The sequence below is a fragment of the Ovis canadensis genome, chromosome 17 (genome assembly GCF_042477335.2).
Source record: "Ovis canadensis isolate MfBH-ARS-UI-01 breed Bighorn chromosome 17, ARS-UI_OviCan_v2, whole genome shotgun sequence".
NCBI lineage: Eukaryota > Metazoa > Chordata > Mammalia > Artiodactyla > Bovidae > Ovis > Ovis canadensis.
The window spans coordinates 62,763,787-62,782,185 of NC_091261.1; the positions used below are offsets into that span (position 1 = coordinate 62,763,787).

An 18,399-nucleotide genomic window follows, 5' to 3' on the forward strand; every position below is an offset into this window, starting at 1 on the left:
CCTGTGGATCACTGGAGCCTCCAGAAGCAACCTCATTCGTTTCCTCCAGAGTGCCATATAAATATTCTGTTTCTCTGAGTGCTTCCATGGTGGCTCAGTGGTTAAGAACCCACCTGCTAATGCAGGAGATGCTGGTTCGATCCCTGGGTCAGGAAGATCCCCTGGAGAAGGGCGTGGCAATGCACTCCAGTGTTCTTGCCTGGGAAATCCCATGGACAGAGGAGCCTGGTGGGCTACAGTCTATGCTGTCAGAAGAGAGGCAGACACGACTTCGCAGCTAAACAACAGCATGCGCTAGGCTATGAAAAGGATTGAGAAACAATGGTCTTATACAACAGGTTCAGTTTTATTGACTTGTATTGAAAAGCATACGTATTCATTGTGGAGTGTAACTATCAACCCTCATTTTATTCCTCTAGTCTAGTAATAATCCCAGTAAACCATCTTAGTTCAGGCTGTTACAACAGATTACCCTTGACTGGGTGGCTTAAACAACAAACGGTTACTTTCTACAGCTCTGGAGGTGGGCAGTCTGAGATCAGGGTGCCAGCATGGCTGGGCCAGATTCTGTCCTCACGTGGCCTTTCCTTGGTGCATATGTGGAGGGAGAGATCAAGGTATCTCTTCCTCTTTTTATAAAGGTATTAACCCCAGCATAGGGGCTTCACTCTCACGTTATCATCAAAACCTAATCACCTTCAAGACCCTACCTCCCTGCCCCCGACATATACACCATCGCATTGAGAATAAGAATTCATCATAAGAATCTCATTCAACATAATTTTGGGGAGACAGGAAATATTCAGGTCATAGCACTGTGTGTCTTGTAATTACTATTTAAGGTACCATTCTGCTCTGGAAAAGGATCTTTCACCCGGAAGTTCACCAAGTTTATTGATAAAAAAGCAGAGAGAGACTTTAGACACACCAATCATGAAAGCTTTAAAAGAACTTGATGAAGAAAAAGTATTTAAAAGTTGGGGCACACAGACAGAGAAGGAGGATACCTCGAATAGTAAGTATTTTATTCCTTGTCTGATAGAAATATAGATGCATACATAGATCTCCTCCCCCTTTCTACCCCAACTATATACCTTCTTAAAATGAAATGCCCCAAGTAATGAAATAAAAAGTTAAATTTGTTTTCCTGCTGCTTCAGCCCTATTTCAGACAGTTGAATCCTAGTTGTTAATGTATCATTGTTGTTACATACATACCTTTTATACAAAGTAAATGACATATTAGTCTCTGTTATTAAAGATTCCTGTGACATTCTTAAGAGTATTTGAAACTTTCTACCTCAGTTTGTCTTATTTGCACACATCAGAAAGTTAAAGCAGGCATTTGGAGTTCGTGAAGTGAGATGTAACATTTGCTACGCTCCCTTTCTTGCTTATTGAGCATCTGTCAGTAGGACAAGAGGTCTGTTTATTAATAACTTTGTTTGTTTACTTTTGGCTGTGCTGGGTCTTAGTTGCACACGGGCTTCTTTCTAGTTCTAGTTGCCGCCAGCAGGGGTTACTCTGTTGTGGCTGTTCTTCTCCCTGCAGGGGCTTCTCTTGTGGAGAGCAGGCTCTAGGGTGTGTGGGCTTCCGTAGCTGCAGCAGGTGGGCTCAGTAGTTAGAGCTCCTGGGCTCTATATCAGGCTATAGTTGAGGCGCTCAAGCTTCTTTGCTCCACAGCATGTGGGATCTTCCCAGATCAGGGATTGCACCTGTGTCTCCTGCATTGGCAGGCAGGTTCTTTACCACTGAGCCACCAGGGAAGCCCAAGAAGTGTGTTTAATACTTGAAGTGTGTTTCACAGGTTCAGGCACTTGTACTTTCTCTGGTGCTTATTTGGTCAGGCCTGCTAATCATGTCATTAAGATCTTCGGCATTGCATTTCCTAAGCAGTATCCCCTAGTAAATAAATTAGTGACCTGTTTTCTAAAAATAAACTCTCTTAAAAAATCCCACATGTTTTTTTCATCAAGCATTTTCATTGTAATGTGGTGCATTTGCAAATAATCATTATAATATAGATAGAAGAATTGCTTGCTTTGTGTAACCATCTGTTGATGAAGGCAGATAACTGAAGCTAGTTTTGTTTTTTACATTTTTCTGTTACAGAATTGGTGAATCCTCGGCCAGCTGACTCTTCAGTCAGTGCAAGTCGGTCCCCAGAGAAAGGTGCCCAGCAAAGACAAAAGAGGTTTAATTCTGCTTCACAAAGATCATCATCTTTGCCACCTTCAAATCGTAAATCGAGTACTCCAAGTAAGGGTTAGAGGTTTCTGTCTTGGGCTTGGAAGAGTGACATCTGAGCTGTACACATTGATGTTTTCTGCCTCCCTTATGCTCTTCCTCGCACCTAGTAGTGCTCTGAACACCGAATCTCTAAATGCCATCTTGTTCAGTAACACTGTCTGATTGCACAGTTACTATGACCATAACAGAAGAAATTCTCACCATTTATCAAAGTGAGATTTTTATGTGTGTCCCACAAATGTTTTGCAACTAATACCACTTCAGTTTTTGAGTCAAACTCAAATATTTTTGGCTGACTAATTATTAGTTCAAACAAATTAAGCTAGCCTGAAATAAAGCTGTGTTTTTTTTTTTTTCATGTAGTTACCTAAAGTGACTCAGCATTTTCTTTAGCCAGTTGTAAGTATGATTTTAAAGTTAAGCATTGGATTTCTGTATCCTTAGTTTCTATTTTCGTAAGCAGCTGAAATTCATATATGACTGTGCTCTTAGAACTGTTCATAGGTGCACTGGTGTTTCCATCTTATTTCCAGTCGACTTCTAAAATCCTGAAAAACCAGTTTTGAGATGGAGCACTGCAACGATAGTCTGATAGAGTAAACTGTGGCCAGTGGTTTCCTCTAGATAGTTAGAAGTATGAATTGTTCTAATTTTGTATACTCTTGTTTATCTTTCAAAAAGTTTTACAGTGAAAATGTATTCTTTTTAAAGTTAGTTTTTCTTTCAGTACTTTTCTGAGTTCTGCCAACATAGCCCATACGTAGAAGGAAAAGACTGTCCCCTCTTCATTTTCCTCTGTAGCAAAAAGAGAGATTATGTTAACACCAGTGACCGTGGCGTATAGTCCAAAGCGATCCCCTAAAGAAAATTTGTCCCCAGGATTTAGTCATCTACTTAGCAAAAATGAAAGCAGCCCGATTCGGTAAGTTCTCTAAAACTGTAGAATAAAATATGTATAAAATTGATTTTTTTTTTAATATCACCTGTTACGTCTAGCTATCACTAATTTTTCAGTTGTCAGTGGGGATTCTGTGGATTTAAATCATTTAAATAAACTCCCTACTAAAAATAAAAAAGTACTATAATACATGAAAACAGTTTTTAACTATGTAAACTGGCTACTAACTATAAAATTTAAATACTGCCTCAGAAACCCTTCCAGCTTTTGGATATAGAATAATTCTTTGTTTTCCTAAAAAGGTTTAAGGTATCAGGAAAACTGGGGGCCGTTTGTACAAGAAAGTGGGCTGTCCTGGTGTGGCCCTGGCACTGAACATCAGTTTGTGCTCTGAGAAGGCTGTTCTCTCTGAAGGGTGGTCTGCAGTGTGTACTGTGGTGGGAAATGACCACTGACGCCTAAGACACAAGAGCTGGTGGCCCAGCTCTGTCAGGCTGTTGGGGAAAATTAATGAAGCACATTGAACCTCAGTTTCCTCTTCTATAAAACAGGGATAATAATGCCTACCTGCTTATTTCATATGCTTGTTAACAAAGATCAGATGAGATCATGTATTAGTAAATGCTTTAAGTCACCAGCATGTAAATATAGTTTTGTGTTAGAAAATATTATTTAAATTTAAGTTTAAAAAAATATATGACCACCTTTCTCTCTTAAAAAATATGTAAATATGTGAGTTAACTTGGATGCCAGCTCATCTGTCTAGTGGAGAATAGGGAACATCGGTTAACATTTTTTTCTCACAAGTAAAACTTGCTTCATTCAATAGATTTGATATACTTTTGGATGATTTAGATACTGTTCCTGTGTCTACTGTACAACGTTCCAATCCAAGGAAACAACTCCAGTTTCTTCCTCTAGATGACTCGGAAGGTATCTTTTCCTAAAAAATTATTCATTATGGTTTTAGTCATTCATTTTGTGAGTTTCTGGTATCAAGGCTCTAGACGTCATTATAGCCTGCACTTAAATTTTTTTTACCCAGGGATCTCTAAAAATAAGCATTTTTGATGCTCATATTGTTTGTGTTATCCTCATTGGAAAGTTGGGAACTGAGGTCAGGGGATGTTAATGTTTAATTACCAGGGCAAAACTGTTCAGTTTTTTATGTTCTGTAACTTATATACAACTTAGGCTTTGGATGTTTTTTCCTTTTTCTCAATTGTACTTTCCGTTTTAGATAAAGTTGTAAAATAATATATATGAAATTGCTTGGGCAGGCCCTTAAAATGCTAACTCTGTAATGTTGATATATGTCCACTAAATGTGTTGCTTATTTTTTAAACTTTTTTTGCTTCAAGTTTACAGAAAGTTTGCATACATTTATTTAGGGGAGATGTGAAGATTGTCAGACTGAGGGAAAGGTTTTTAGAATTCTGAGGAGAAAAAGCTGAGTATATATGATTGATTACATATTTTCTTTTCATTACGGTTTTTGACCGTGTAGCAGCCATTTCCAGATAATGAAGTTGGGTAGCATATTTAGTATGTACATGCTCTCTGAGAAGAGTTGATAAGGAAGAAATTTCTTTTTTTTTCTGGCAGAAAAAAAATACTCAGAAAAAGCCACTGACATCCATGTTAATCATAGCTCTTCCCCCGAACTGTTGCCAAATGGAGCGAAGAAAGTCTCTGTGAGACCAGCCTGGGAGAAGAACAAGTCAGTTAGCTATGAACAGTGTCAGCCCCTCTCCACAGCACCACAGGGTAACAATTTTGAGTATACAGCAAAGATAAGAACCCTAGCTGAAACGGAACGGTTTTTTGATGAACTTACAAAAGAAAAAGACCAGGTAAAAACAAACAAACAAAAAAAGTTTTAAATCTTTATCTGAACTTAGCACATATGTCTGAGGAACAGTCAGAAGGGAATTATTGAGTCAAAAGCAGGAAGTTACTGTTGATGCCATACAAAGCTGTACTGGAAACGCGTGTGAACCGAGCTGTCGTTACTAATTGTGTCAGAGGGAACTTGGGTGAAGTCGAGATGGACAAGAAAATGCTAGGCTGAAGTCTTTTCACTCCATCCTGTTATAAACATCCTTGCCAATAATTAGAATTCCCCTGTTTTTATTTAAACGTTTTTTTTCTGTTTGTTACCAGATTGAGGCAGCACTAAGCCGAATGCCGTCTACTGGAGGACGAGTCACTTTGCAGACGAGATTAAATCAGGTGACGTGTCTTAGCTTGAATCTGCTTTGGAGGCCTGATGCTAGTCAGTGCTCCATTTAACCATGAGGATTTTTTTTCTTCTAATTTAGAAAAAGTGTTTATTGACTTCCTTATGGCTGTGCTGGGTTTCTGTTGGCTGTGTGCGGGCTTTCTCTAGTTGTGGCGCGTGGGCTTCTCCTTTTGCTGGTCTCTCTTGCTGCAGAGCGTGGGCTCAGTAGTTGTGGCACATGGGTTTAGTTGCCCTGAGGCATGTGGGATCCAAAGTTCCCGGACCAGGGATCAAACCTGTGTCTCCTGCGTTGGCAGGCGGATTCTTAACCACTGGGCCACCAGGGAAGTCCGCATGGCCTCCACAGTGGTTCTTTAATGTCAGTTTTTAGGCACACTGAAACAGTCAATCAGAACTTTTAGCCTTTATGGAAAGTGTTTGGTAATGACAGCGTATTTTATAACTTGATGCTAGTTTTCAGGAACAAAGTGATTTTACTTGATACTTCCAAGAAAAAGGCATTCATGCCATCATGTTTTCAAGAAACTAACTTGGGAGCAAATGGCAAGATGTCTGTTAACAGATTTCTGCATTGTTAAGGCTCTCACATGAAATCTCTCCTTTTGTGTTTTGTTTTTTCCTCCCCAAATTGCAAATTATTTCTGAATCTCTTTCCATTTAGTAAACGTGTAAAACAGTGGCACTTTGCAACTGGAATAGATGTGAGGTTAAAAAGAGAGATGTGATTCCATTATTGAGCAGGAGATGGTGCAGGTGAAATGGCCCGTGTGCCTTTCTTTTAGTTGCTTTTCAAAGAGAATTACCAATAAAATGCATGAAGCCATGGGACATTTTAAATCTCTTTTTGTAACATTTTAAACATCACATCAGTGCTGTGTCTCATATAACAGAATGCTTTGGCTTTTCAGTGCCTTCAGTCAGTCAGTTCAGTCGCTCAGTCATGTCCGACTCTTTGCGACCCCATGAATCGCAGCATGCCAGGCCTCCCTATCCATCACCATCTCCCTGAGTTCACTCAGACTCACGTCCATCGAGCCCGTGATGCCATCCAGCCATCTCATCCTCAGTCGTCCCTTCTTCTCCTGCCCCCAATCCCTCCCAGCATCAGAGTCTTTTCCAATGAGTCAACTCTTCACATGAGGTGGCCAAAGTACTGGAGTTTCAGCTTTAGCATCATTCCTTCCAAAGAAATCCCAGGGCTGATCTCCTTCAGAATGGACTGGTTGGATCTCCTTGCAGTCCAAGGGACTCTCAAGGGTCTTCTCCAACACCACAGTTCAAAACCATCGATTCTTCGGTGCTCAGCCTTCTTCACAGTCCAACTCTCACATCCATACATGACCACAGGAAAAACCATAGCCTTGACTAGATGGCCCTTAGTCGGCAAAGTAATGTCTTTGCTTTTGAATATACTATCTAGGTTGGTCATAACTTTTCTTCCAAGGAGTAAGCGTCTTTTAATTTCATGGCTGCAATCACCATCTGCAGTGATTTTGGAGCCCCCCAAAATAAAGTCTGACACTGTTTCCACTGTTTCCCCATCTATTTCTCATGAAGTGATGGGACCGGATGCCACGATCTTCGTTTTCTGAATGTTGAGCTTTAAGTCAACTTTTTCGCTCTCCTCTTTCACTTTCATCAAGAGGCTTTTTAGCCCCTCTTCACTTTCTGCCATAAGGGTGGTGTCATCTGCATATCTGAGGTTATAGATATTTCTCCCAGCAATCTTGATTCCAGCTTGTGTTTCTTCCAGTCCAGCGTTTCTCATGATGTACTCTGCATATAAGTTAAATAAGCAGGGTGAGAATATACAGCCTTGACGTACTCCTTTTCCTATTTGGAACCAGTCTGTTGTTCCATGTCCAATTCCAACTGTTGCTTCCTGACCAGATTTCTCAAGAGGCAGGTTAGGTGGTCTGGTATTCCCATCTGTTTCAGAATTTTCCACAGTTTATTATGATCCACACAGTCAAAGGCTTTGGCATAGTCAGTATAGCAGAAATAGATGTTTTTCTGGAACTCTCTTGCTTTTTCCATGATCCAGTGGATGTTGGCAATTTGATCTCTGGTTCCTCTGCCTTTTCTAAAACCAGCTTGAACATCAGGGAGTTCACGGTTCACGTATTGCTGAAGCCTGGCTTGGAGAATTTTGAGCATTACTTTACTAGCATGTGAGATGAGTGCAATTGTGCAGTAGTTTGAGCATTCTTTTGCATTTCCTTTCTTTGGAATTGGAATGAAAACTGACCTTTTCCAGTCCTGTGGCCACTGCTGAGTTTTCCAAATTTGCTGGCATACTGAGTGCCTTAATTTCAGGAAAAGTTCATTCTCAGATCAATCTGTGATACCAGAAGGAAAGAGAGACACATAGAAGAGGTCTTCTTCTAGGTTTGTACTTATGGATCCTACATGAGCATTCTCAGCCCTTTTCTTTTGTTGCCCTTTGTCTTCTCACTATATTGAAGCAGTTTTGACATACATGACCGGAAATGAAGGCCCTTTAAAAGTCTTATTTTAAGATCTTGTTGGGACTTCCCTGGTGGCTCAGTCGTAAAGAATCTGCCTGCCCGTGAAGGAGACATATGAGTTCGATCCCCAGTCCAGGAAGATCCCACATGGGTTCTTCATTATCTTTAACGTCTCTTTTATCTCTGACTTTCTTTCATTGTCTTTGTTGCTCTGAAAGTTTTTATTTAATAATTGATAAGACTCAACATATGAAACTCATTTTTAAGTAGTTTACTGAGAAATTTCCTGGTGGTCCAGTGGTTAGGACTCTGTGATTCCCCTGCAGGCAGCACATGTTTTTGTTTGATCCTGGTCCCAGATCCCACAAGTCACAAAGTGCAGCCAAAAATAAATAAGGCAGTTTATTGGGAAGGCAGAAGAATTTGTTGGTTCTCTAATTCTAAATGTATCTGAAACATTTGGTTCCATATATGTTTACATATGCTTATATGTTTACATAATGATGATTTTAAGCTCTTTATGAAGTGAAGTGAAAGTCACTCAGTCGTATCCGACTCTTTGCAACCCCATTGACTGGTCTATGGAATTCTCCAGGCCAGAATACTGGATTGGGTAGCCTTTCCCTTCTCCAGGGGATCTTCCCAACCCAGGGATTAAACCCAGGTTTAATTGCAGGCAGATTCTTTACCAGCTGAGCCACAAGGGAAGCCCACAAATCCTGGAGTGGGTAGCCTATCCCTTCTCTGGCGGATCTTCCCAACCCAGGGATTGGATTCTTTACCAACTGAGCTATCAGGGAGGCCCAAACTCCTTATAATCTTATTTATTTTTATTTTTGGCTATGTTGGGTCTTCGCTGCTTCGCTGTGGACTTTTCTTGAGTGGTGGTGTGTGGGCTTCTTGTTGTGGTGACTTCTCTTGTTGCGGACAGGCTGTAGAGTGTGCGTACTTCTGTAGTTGTGGCACGTGGGCTCAGCAGTTGTGGCTCCCTGGCTCTGGAGCACAGGCTCAGGAGTTGTGGCATACTGGCTTAGTTGCTTTGCAGCATGTGGGATCTTCCTGGATCAGGGATCAAACTTGTGTCTCCTTCATTGGCAGGCAGATTCTTTACCACCAGAGCCACCAGAGAAGTCCCAACAAGCTCTTAAAATAAGACTCTTTTTAAGGGCCGTAGTTTCCAGTCATGTATGTCAAAGCTGTTTGAATATAGTAAGAAGACAAAGGGCAACCACACACACAAAAAAGGCTGAGGATGCTTGTGTAGGATTCGTAAGTTTAAAAAGGGCAAAAAAAGATGAAAAATGCTCTACCTCACTAATGAGTTTAAAAAAATAAACACACGTTTAAACAAAAGCATAATTTTTAAGGCTTTCCAGGAGGCTCAGTGGTAAAGAAAATGCCTGCCAGTGCAGGAGCCGCAGGAGCGGTGGATTTGATACCCGGGTGGGAAAAATCTGGAGAAGGAAATGACAACACACTCCAGTATTCTTGCTGGAGAATCCCATGGACAAAGGAGCCTGGTGGGTTACAGTCCATAGGGTTGCAAAGACTTGGACACAACTGAGCACGCACACATGTGCATGCATCATTTTTAAGCTCTTACATTGGCAGATGAAAAAAAAAAACAATGATAGCTGGGCTAGGGAAAAGCTTATCCTTCAACACTGAGTAAGGAGAAAGTGTCACAGACTTCCTGGAATTCAGCTTGACATGTATCCAAAGCTTTAAAATTATACATTTTTTTGGACCTAGCGTTTTTACTTGAGGGAATGATTCCTAAGGCAGTATTTTAGGTATGTGTAGAGACATGTTTCAGAATATATATTTAATTTAAAATGATCTCATAAAGGATATTCCATAACAAGAAAAGTTAAATTGAAAAACATTCTAAAGAAGTGTTTGATTTTTTTTCTTAAAAATGATGTTTCTATATACATAAAAAACAGGAAACAGGAACCGTGGTTGTTACTTTTTGCTCTTCTATCTTCTGAATATTCTAAAAATGAACTGTTAATTTCTTACAGTGAAAGTTGTTGAAGAGAAAATTTTTAGGTTTTATTTCAGGATACCATTGGAGTTAGTACTGAATAAAATACCTAAAGTGGTGAATATATATTTCAGGTACTGTTTAACAGTAGTAGTATTTATTTTAAAATAGCAGTTGTTACACTGATTCATTGTACAGTCTCTTGTTTCTTGGAAAGCTCTCCTCCAGCATTTTTCCTTTTTAACCTAGAAATTTTGGTCAGAAGAAAGTTCTCTGATATAAGTGGGTTACAGCACCAATCAGATGTGTCCATTTTTTCTGGGGAAATGTATGAAGAACCTTCTGGGCTCCTCTTGTACTGTTTTCAGTTCAGCGGAGTCAAATAATTCTCTCCTTCTCGAGAACTGGGTTGCTGTTGCTATAATTTCCACATAGTGTATCAAACATATTGAGAATATTTAAAGTTCAGCAGTTACCTTGAATGGTTGAAATGGTGATTTATGTTTATAGTTTAAATGAAATAATGTAAAGATGATTTGTATAAAAGTCAAAATAATTTTAATTTTTGATGTTTAAACTTGCTCACTTGCTGAAAGAGAGGTCATTTTGGTGATACTTATAGAATTGGTGAACTTGGTAGAATTCTGATTAAGTTTTTTCCTTTATTTTCGCCCAGGAAGCCTTGGAAGATCGTTTGGAGAAGATTAATCGAGAGCTGGGTTCTGTTCGCATGACGTTAAAGAAATTCCATGTTTTGCGCACCTCTGCAAATCTTTGAGATTTGTAGTCATTAAATTTTGAGACATTTTTGTTTGCACTAATGTATAATTATGCACTCAAAAAAGGCAAACTATTTTATACTGTTTCTAAGCCTTCAAACGTAGTTTTACAATCATGCTATTCTTTACACTTGCTATTTTATACTTCAGATAGCCACATATTTTCAAGATATTTTTGTTATGCTCAGGAACCTCTTGTATATTTTACTATTTAAAAAGTATTATTTTTAAATAGTATATGTCTCCTGTTTATATCAAGAATAAAGAAATATAACAGGGGAGGCAGCTTTGTTTCTAAACATAGTGTTATCCTTTTATGATGAACTTTGCACACCAGTTTTATAAACTTGTTCTACATTGTGAATATGATTCTAAGTTTTTTAAAATAAATGCTTAAGAGCTTCCACAGTGATAGAGTAATACATGCTGAATGCAAAAAAAAAGCATACCCTAGATTTAGCTATGTTGAAGTTTTTTTTAAATGATAATTCCTGTTTGAAACGTGTCTTAAGACTGAATATTAGAGTTAATAATGGAAACATTGGAAATAATGGAATATTGGAAAGCTCTGAAAGTGAGACTATTTCATTCTGTTTCCCTTAAGCTTTCTTATTTGTAAGAAAGAAAAATGCTAGAGATAGAAATCTCTAATTTTGTTATATATGTAGTACTTTCTAGAAAAAAGTCAGTTGGAGAGCTGTAGCTTTCTGCCCATCTTTCTGAATGTAACTTGTGTCCCACCTTTGACAGTGAGATGATAAAAAGCTTTGATGAAATACAGGCCACCACCCAGTGAGGTTGTAAGAGCAGTTTCTTCAGTGTACACGGCCTCAGATGTCAGATTGTCAGGAAGATGTTTTTAATATCTCTCCACCATTCCCCCCATCCCCCCACCCTCCCAATGAAGAATACACTTCCATTGTAGCTGCTGTAAGAACAGTAGGTGGAGGTCAGAGCAACTTATGCTGCTTGTTACTGCACAGGTAATGTGTCTAGATAGAGCACCGTGCCTTTCAATTGGCCTTGCTGGGGGGCTGTAGCCCACTGCCTTGGCAGTGCCTCCTGCTCTCAGAATTTCCACGTAGGCAAGAGGCTGTGATCTGACGAGAAGTATGGCAGGTAGAGGTCCTGACTGCTGGTCAAGGTCTGGGCTCCTCAGCTGCTCATTTTTTTGGTGGCCAGTCAGAACCCAGTACCCACTCAAGCTCAGTATGTGTTGATAAACAAGACTCATTCCACACTTTCAACACTAATTCCCACTGATTCCGGTTTTAAAGTTTGGTTTACTTTTGAGCTTTTTCTCCTCCTCCCTGTGGCTCTTAATAGCATGTAGTTTTGGTGAGCCAAGCCACCCGATATTCCACTAGGGTCTATGTATGCCTTTGAGCAGGATCTCAGAGAATCTTTGAGCACCCTTCACCAAAGCTTCCTCTGCCTGAGCTCCAGGCCTGGCTCCCTCCTCAGGCTCCCTGCTCAGTGTTGTGGAGGGTTCTCAGCAAGGGGAACCCACTGACAGCTGCCTCTCCTGTTCCTTCCTGTCCGTGAATCAAACCTTTGCTCCCACCTCCTGCAACCTGTTGAAGACCTCTGGCTAATCAGTTACTCATCAGAATCAAGTGCCTTACTCCCAGTATTTTTTTCTAGTCTTTTTTCTTTCTTTCTTTCTTTTTAATCTCCTAGTTCTAGTGAAGAAAACATTCATTTTAATCAATCTCCAGTATAGCTGTGTCAAAACTTAAAGGGATTGACTTTACAGGTGATGCTCCCTTTAGTATGGTCCTATACGTGACATTAAAAACTCACTTGAAAATTGTTAGCCTGTTTCATTGTTCCCTGCTTTTATTGTAAAGTCTGTTATATCCCAAAGAATAGGAAATTGCCCTTTCAGAAGAGATGAGAGTTTTATCTTACCAGGGAGTTATCTTCTTAGTAGTCATATCCCAGTATTTAAGCCCCATTGAAGTGTCTTCTGTGCCTCTCAGGAAACATGTGATTTGATTTGTGACATGTCATAAACTGAAAGTATCAGTCACTTCAGAAATTTTTAAAAAATTCTTTTCTCTCCATACCTGTGAAGAGGGACACCAAGGAAAATCCTTCCAACTGTCTTTCCTTTTAGTAATGCTTAACGTACAACTACTCTATTTAAAAACAGCCTAAAAGCTGGAAAGGTGACAACCTTAAAAAGCAACTGTTATATCCCAGGGAGGTGAACTATACTTTAGTTGCTGGCTGCAGTTAGGTTTTTTAACTAAGTGAATCTTCCACTTCTAGGAAGTGCCATTTAAAATTCAAATAGAGTTACTGCTCTCCTGTCACCCAGACCTGCCGCCTTCCTTTCACTGAACCGCCTGAGGGAGGAATGTGCTTGATTGCTTGAAGGTGCCAAGTGGATATAGCTACTAATCCACACTAGGACTGTAGGAGCTGGACAGGGGACAGGTGAGCCAGACCTGGATCACACCCTGCTCAGGCTTTCCTCCATGTAAAGATAAGAAGCTTCCTTCCGTTGTGGGAGATTATATGCAAAGTGCCTGGTGTCTCTTAAGTTTTCAATCAGCAGTATATTTCAGATTCATTCTGAGTTATTAAATAGGCTTTTGAAGTAGTGATTTCAGTGCTTTCTTAGAAAAGTGGACCATGTCCCTAGCAATTGACTTAAAAACTGCCTTGGGCTGGTTGACATACGTTAGGTGGTCAAAGATGTTCTCTCCATCTTTTTGCAAAAAATGAGCTTTCTTAGGGTTTAAATGAGCTTCCCTCTGGTGGTTTGTTTGTTTGTTTTTTCCATGAGTAATTGATGAGCTCTGTAGTAAGTTCAGATACTCTGCAATCTTAAATGTGATTTGGGGGTTGTTTGATATAAGCTGTTTTGCTAAAAAAAAGTATTGCCAATGTAATAAAAATAATTGCTCCTTTGACTGTTCCATAATTAGACTTCTAAAATTGCTGGCCTGTGAAGCAGGACCACATAAAGGAAGAGGATGCCACTGAATGTTTGAAAGTTAACATGAAGTTTATGATTTGCTTTTGGAGTTTGATAAGCAACCAGAATTTGTTTCTTTTTTTAACTTGGAAAAGCCAGGTGCTTGGCTGAATGCTATTTGAATTCTGAGAAGTTAGACATTTCTGTCATTTTGATTTTTAGGTATCTCAAAAGCAGTTTTCAGTAAATTTTTATGTGCCACTTGTGCTGTGAGTCTTTAAGAAGCTTTAGAAAATAAATATCGATACATATCTAAAGCCCTTTAGGAATCAAAGGTAAATCGTATTTACCCATCACAAGTGATTGTACATGGTTATGAAATTTGCAGGTCTGATTAAATGAATTATACTGTACCAATTTTGCAGGCAATAATTTCCCACCTTGCCAAGAGTTCTGTGGCAGTTTAATAATAAACTACACCAGTATTCTTAGGACCTGTGTTACTAGGCTTTCCCTTTCTGATTTGTGTTCTATTTCAATAGACTCCTCTCAAATAGGAGGAATCAAGCCATAACTTTGCATTTGCTGGACATTATATGCCATGTCATTGCTGTGACTACAGACTTCAAAGATAATATTTTATTCACAATTTCACTGTAACCATGACCAATACAGTAAGAAATCTGCTTCCTGTAGTGCTGCTGACATTAAAGACCAGTCCTTGTTGCAGTTTTTAAATCAAGTCAGATGCTAGAGTGATGAAATTTGTAAGCTCTGCAAGAGCAGGGACCATCTCTTTGCATATAGGCACTGAATAAATATTTGTGGATACAAACATCTGTGCTATCAGTGTGTTTATTCCTGCTGGCCAGTTGTGGGCTCTGGTTTTTAATGGTGTTAAGTCCTCTGAGTTACTGGTTTGGGAGCAGGTACCGCAGGGTTACAAGGGCAGCTGTCCAGGGCCTCTGTTCTGACTGGCCTACAGGCAGAGAGCCTCACTCCAGAAATCTATATGCTCTGAAAACTTTTTTTTTTTTACCTTTATCAAAAAAGTAAAGGTCAAGGCAGAAGTAGCAGTGAAAGGACCTGTCACCCAGTTTGGCTTCCACAGATCCTCAGGCAAGGAGGACACCTGTGTAGGAGATAGACGATGACTCAATCCCTGGCCTACTCAGAACAGCAGCTGGGGCTGGAAACCTTTACTGGGTCTTAGGGTGCCTCTTGGTGGAGGGAAGGAGTTGGCCCATTCAGTGTCCAAGGAGATTGGACAGCCTTTGGTCTGGGTTGTTCCTCTCTGACTTGATCTGAACTCATCTTGGGCTGCTTTTAACTTCACCTTACACTTGCCCTCCCAAGGGGAAGGCTCCCTGCCTCCTTTCAACCTGAGAAAGTGATACTTGGTGATAAGTAAACTACTCCTAGGTTTGGGGTGTGCCCTGTTTAATTCAGTTACTTCAAATCTTTATAAAGCCATCCTTGCTTAATCTAAATATATACTTCATGATTTAAATAGCACTCAGTACCCTCTTGGTCCAACTGGAGTGTCCAGTCTGGTCGGAATATCAAGATGAAGCTATTTCTGATCCTCTGCCAGTTCCTTCTTGAGGTCAGGGGCTAGATCTTACCCTCTGGCTACTATGACTGCCACGCCTTCTGATTGCCAAAGAGCATTTTCATTTTTCGGTCCAGACCATATTTGGTGTCCTGAGGAGAGAACTCCTGGTTGCCTCTATTTCTGCAAATCGGGTTGGTAACGGATAAAAGCACCAGGTGTCAAGGTCTGGACTTCCATTGACTACCTTTGGTTTGCCCACACATTCCAAATGCCTTCCTTAGTGTTCCGCTGCTCGTTCCCCTTGATTTTGTTATCTTACTCCCAAAGGACTCAATTTTTCCTTTTTTTTTTTCCCCCTTTTCTGTAAATCTGCTCATTCCTTTCCCCTGGTAGTGTTGGGGTGGTGGTGGTGGGGGAGAGTGTTTCCTGGCAAGTGAGGCTCACAGTATTAAAAGGGCCAAGAGGTCCTGGGCCGGGGCCTCCCCTCATGGAAGTGACCTCCAGGCCTTTCCCGGGGTCGCCCGGGCGAGCGCAGACCTGACGCCCGAGCCGGGCCAAGTTTGTCGGGGTTTCTCCCGGCGGAGGCTGGCCCTCGCGGCGGGCGGGCGGGCGGGCGGAGGCGGCGGGCGGCTCCGCGCGTGGCCTGACGGAGGCGCAGGCCCACCGCCGAGTGAGGGAATGCGAGGCGGGCCCGGCGCGCACGGGCAGCAGCGGCCGCTGGGGCGCGCGGGGCACGGCGGCGCCGCCGTGTAGAGCTGTCAGGCCGGTCCGCGGGCGCGCCCGGCCCCGCGCCCCGCCGGCCGCCGCCTCCATCCCCGCCCGCGGCCCCCGCTCCGAGCGCCCAGACCCGAGGCGGCCCGCACGTGCGCCCGCTCGCCGCCCGCCCGCCGACGGTCGGGGAGCATGCCCGCGGGAGCCCGGCCGCTCGCCCGGGGCCAGCTGGCGGCGGCGGCGGCGCGTGGAGCCGCGGGGCGCAGCCGGCCGGGCCGGGGCCACCGGGCCGGAGTCTCCCGGGCCGCGTGAGGCGGCGGCGGCCCAGCGCGGCCGAAGAGGACGGAGCAGCGCCGTGCAGAGCGGGGTGAGTGTCTCGGCTGCCCGGCCGGAAGGCGGCGCGGCTGGGCCCCCTCCTCAGGGCCGCAGCGAACCCCGGGGGGGGGGGGCGGGCTCGGGGGGGGGGCGGGCTCGGGGCGGGGACCCCCCCCCTCACCGGCCCGGCAGGCGGCGGCTCCCGGAGGCCCCGGCCCGCCCTCCTGGTCGGTGCGCGGAAAAGTGGGAGACCCGGGCCCCCAGCCCCGCGCTGGGAGGAGGGTATGGCGCGCCGGGACCGGGGCTGAGGAAATCCGCCTCCGACCCCCCTACCCCAAGCACGGGCCCTCCGGATTCGGGGGGTGAGGGGCCCAATGCTAATTCCGAATTTCCGTCGGTTCCGGCTGGGGCGCGGAGGGCTCCCCTCCCCCAGTGACAAGTGTCACGGCGGCGCAGGGGCAGGTGTGTGTGCGGTGCTGGGCCTGCCCCGGCCGGCCCGCGCTCCTGACCGAGGGGTCGGGAGGAAGTGGTGGCCACAGCCCTCCGGCCAGCCCTCTGTGCTTCTCTCCTCCTCCAGCCCTGGCCTGCCTGGGTGGGTACCCGGGGCCTAAGCGTGGGGTGTGGCCCTCAGAGAGAGGGGGCTAGGACTTGGAAGAAGTGCTCCCGGGTGTCCCCCTCGCTGGAGGAAAAATCTAGCCAATCTCCATCCTGTGAGTCGCCCTTTCCTGTTGTAAAACCTGCGGTGCCAGCTCTGTGTCTGAGCAGCCATCTGCCTTCCTATCCCTCTCAGCTTTTCTTATGGGGTAGGGGGCCGGGGGCGTGCAGGGCCGCTGGGTGACTTGGGGAGGACAAAACTCTTGAGTCCCCCATCCCCCATAACGTGCAGCTAATTCTCTCTTAGGGAAACCTCCGATGGACGTTCTGAGTAAATAGAGTGTGTTTGCTAGGCAAATGTCATTTCAAGGCAAATCTTCTGGCTCTATCCCCTTTCAACGCATTTGCTGCCCTCTACATAAATCCTAGATTCCTCATCCTACATTCCTGTCCCTACCTCTTAAATATGGGGTAGGGCAGAAAGCCTCAGGCCTGCCCACCTCCTCCCCTCTAGAATCAGAGTTCTTCAGAGGGGACCTCCTTTGAGCATCTTTCTCCAACCACTGCTAGCTCTCTCCCCAGTTCCCATAGGGGAGCCGTTGGGGTGGCCGGCTAGACCCCTCCCTCCTTTCTGAAGGGAATGCTCCCCTTCATTTGAGTCTTCCCCATGGCCAAGCCCCTAGTGTGACTCATCTCTGCTCTGAACTCCCATTGCACCTTATCTGGGTCTCTTGTGTGACTCTTATCACCACCTGCCTTATTTTATAGTTACTTTTGTGTCTGGCTTATCTCCCCTGCTGGATTGTCAGCTCCTGGAGGATGGAGGTGGGGTTTGATTCATCCCTGGTCCTGCATCCTGGGTACTGTCAGCATTAGTGTCTGGATGGAGTAGAAGTCCCCACCCCGGGGGACTCTATCTTTAGCTTTAGCTCTGGAACCCTACCTTATCTGACTCCTGGACTGTCCCTGTTAAATTCTACGCTGGCGATTAGAAGAGACTCCCAGCCCTCTTCCTTTGCAGAGAGAAACACCATGAGTTAGGAAGGGCTGTTTTTCTTGTTGAGAGTGACTTGCCAAATGACTAGGACAATACATGCTCTGCTATGAGGATGTCCAGGCACAGACTGTGGGCTCTCTGGGCCCTGGGTGTAGAATGGACTTCTCTCTTTGGCCTTCCGCATTCGTCGGGCATGGGAGGCAGTAGAGAACCAGACTGGGATTCAAGGTTCCAGGCCTGGCCCTCCCATAACGTCTGTAACTAAGTTACCAGGTTTCTCTTGATCTTGGTTGGTCCTTCCTTATGGAATCTGAAAGAAAATTCCTCTCCTTCTATGAGGCCCTACAGGATCTGGGCCCTGCATCCTCTGCCTTTTTGACTGTTCATTACGGAGATCCAGGCTTGTCTTCACTGGCCTTCCCAGGTGGAGTCCATCACCTCCACCTTTGTGCCCCATGCTAATTCAGCTTACCAGGAAGAATCGCAGTTGAATGGCAGTTGAATGTTATCCTGTGACTCCCTGCTAGGCTGAGCTCCTAGGGGAGCAGGGGTTGGCCCTAAATCTCATTTCTCTGCCTCTCCCGTGCCTGGCACATGGGAGGCTCTAGGGAAAAGGTCTATGGGATAAAGGTGAGAAGCTAAGAGCCCTTGTTCCAGTTGACTGTACATTCTCTCTCA

At 43.7% G+C, this 18,399-nt stretch overlaps 2 protein-coding genes across 19 annotated transcripts in view; both read left to right on the forward strand.

Moving 5' to 3' along the window:
* The window catches only part of MPHOSPH9 (M-phase phosphoprotein 9), a 59,113-nt gene extending 44,729 nt beyond the window's left edge, over nt 1–14,384 (forward strand). For 10 of the 11 annotated variants that reach the window (XM_069557697.1, XM_069557700.1, XM_069557699.1 and 7 more), the window contains 7 exons: nt 843–1,015; nt 2,112–2,258; nt 3,051–3,171; nt 3,977–4,080; nt 4,753–5,000; nt 5,311–5,379; nt 10,521–14,384. In XM_069557697.1, the coding sequence (XP_069413798.1) occupies nt 843–1,015; nt 2,112–2,258; nt 3,051–3,171; nt 3,977–4,080; nt 4,753–5,000; nt 5,311–5,379; nt 10,521–10,622 (964 nt within the window). In that variant the 3' untranslated portion in view covers nt 10,623–14,384. The remainder of the gene's footprint in view (nt 1–842; nt 1,016–2,111; nt 2,259–3,050; nt 3,172–3,976; nt 4,081–4,752; nt 5,001–5,310; nt 5,380–10,520) is intronic. The other variant, XR_011249933.1, reaches the window with a different exon arrangement.
* A 1,392-nt stretch (nt 14,385–15,776) lies between these two features.
* The window catches only part of PITPNM2 (phosphatidylinositol transfer protein membrane associated 2), a 157,958-nt gene continuing 155,335 nt past the window's right edge, over nt 15,777–18,399 (forward strand). For 6 of the 8 annotated variants that reach the window (XR_011249934.1, XM_069557715.1, XM_069557720.1 and 3 more), the window contains exon 1: nt 15,777–16,182. The gene's annotated coding sequence lies outside the window, so the exon portion shown is untranslated. Of the gene's footprint in view, nt 16,183–16,617; nt 16,841–18,399 lie in introns of those variants that run through there. The other 2 variants (XM_069557728.1, XM_069557725.1) reach the window with 2 other exon arrangements.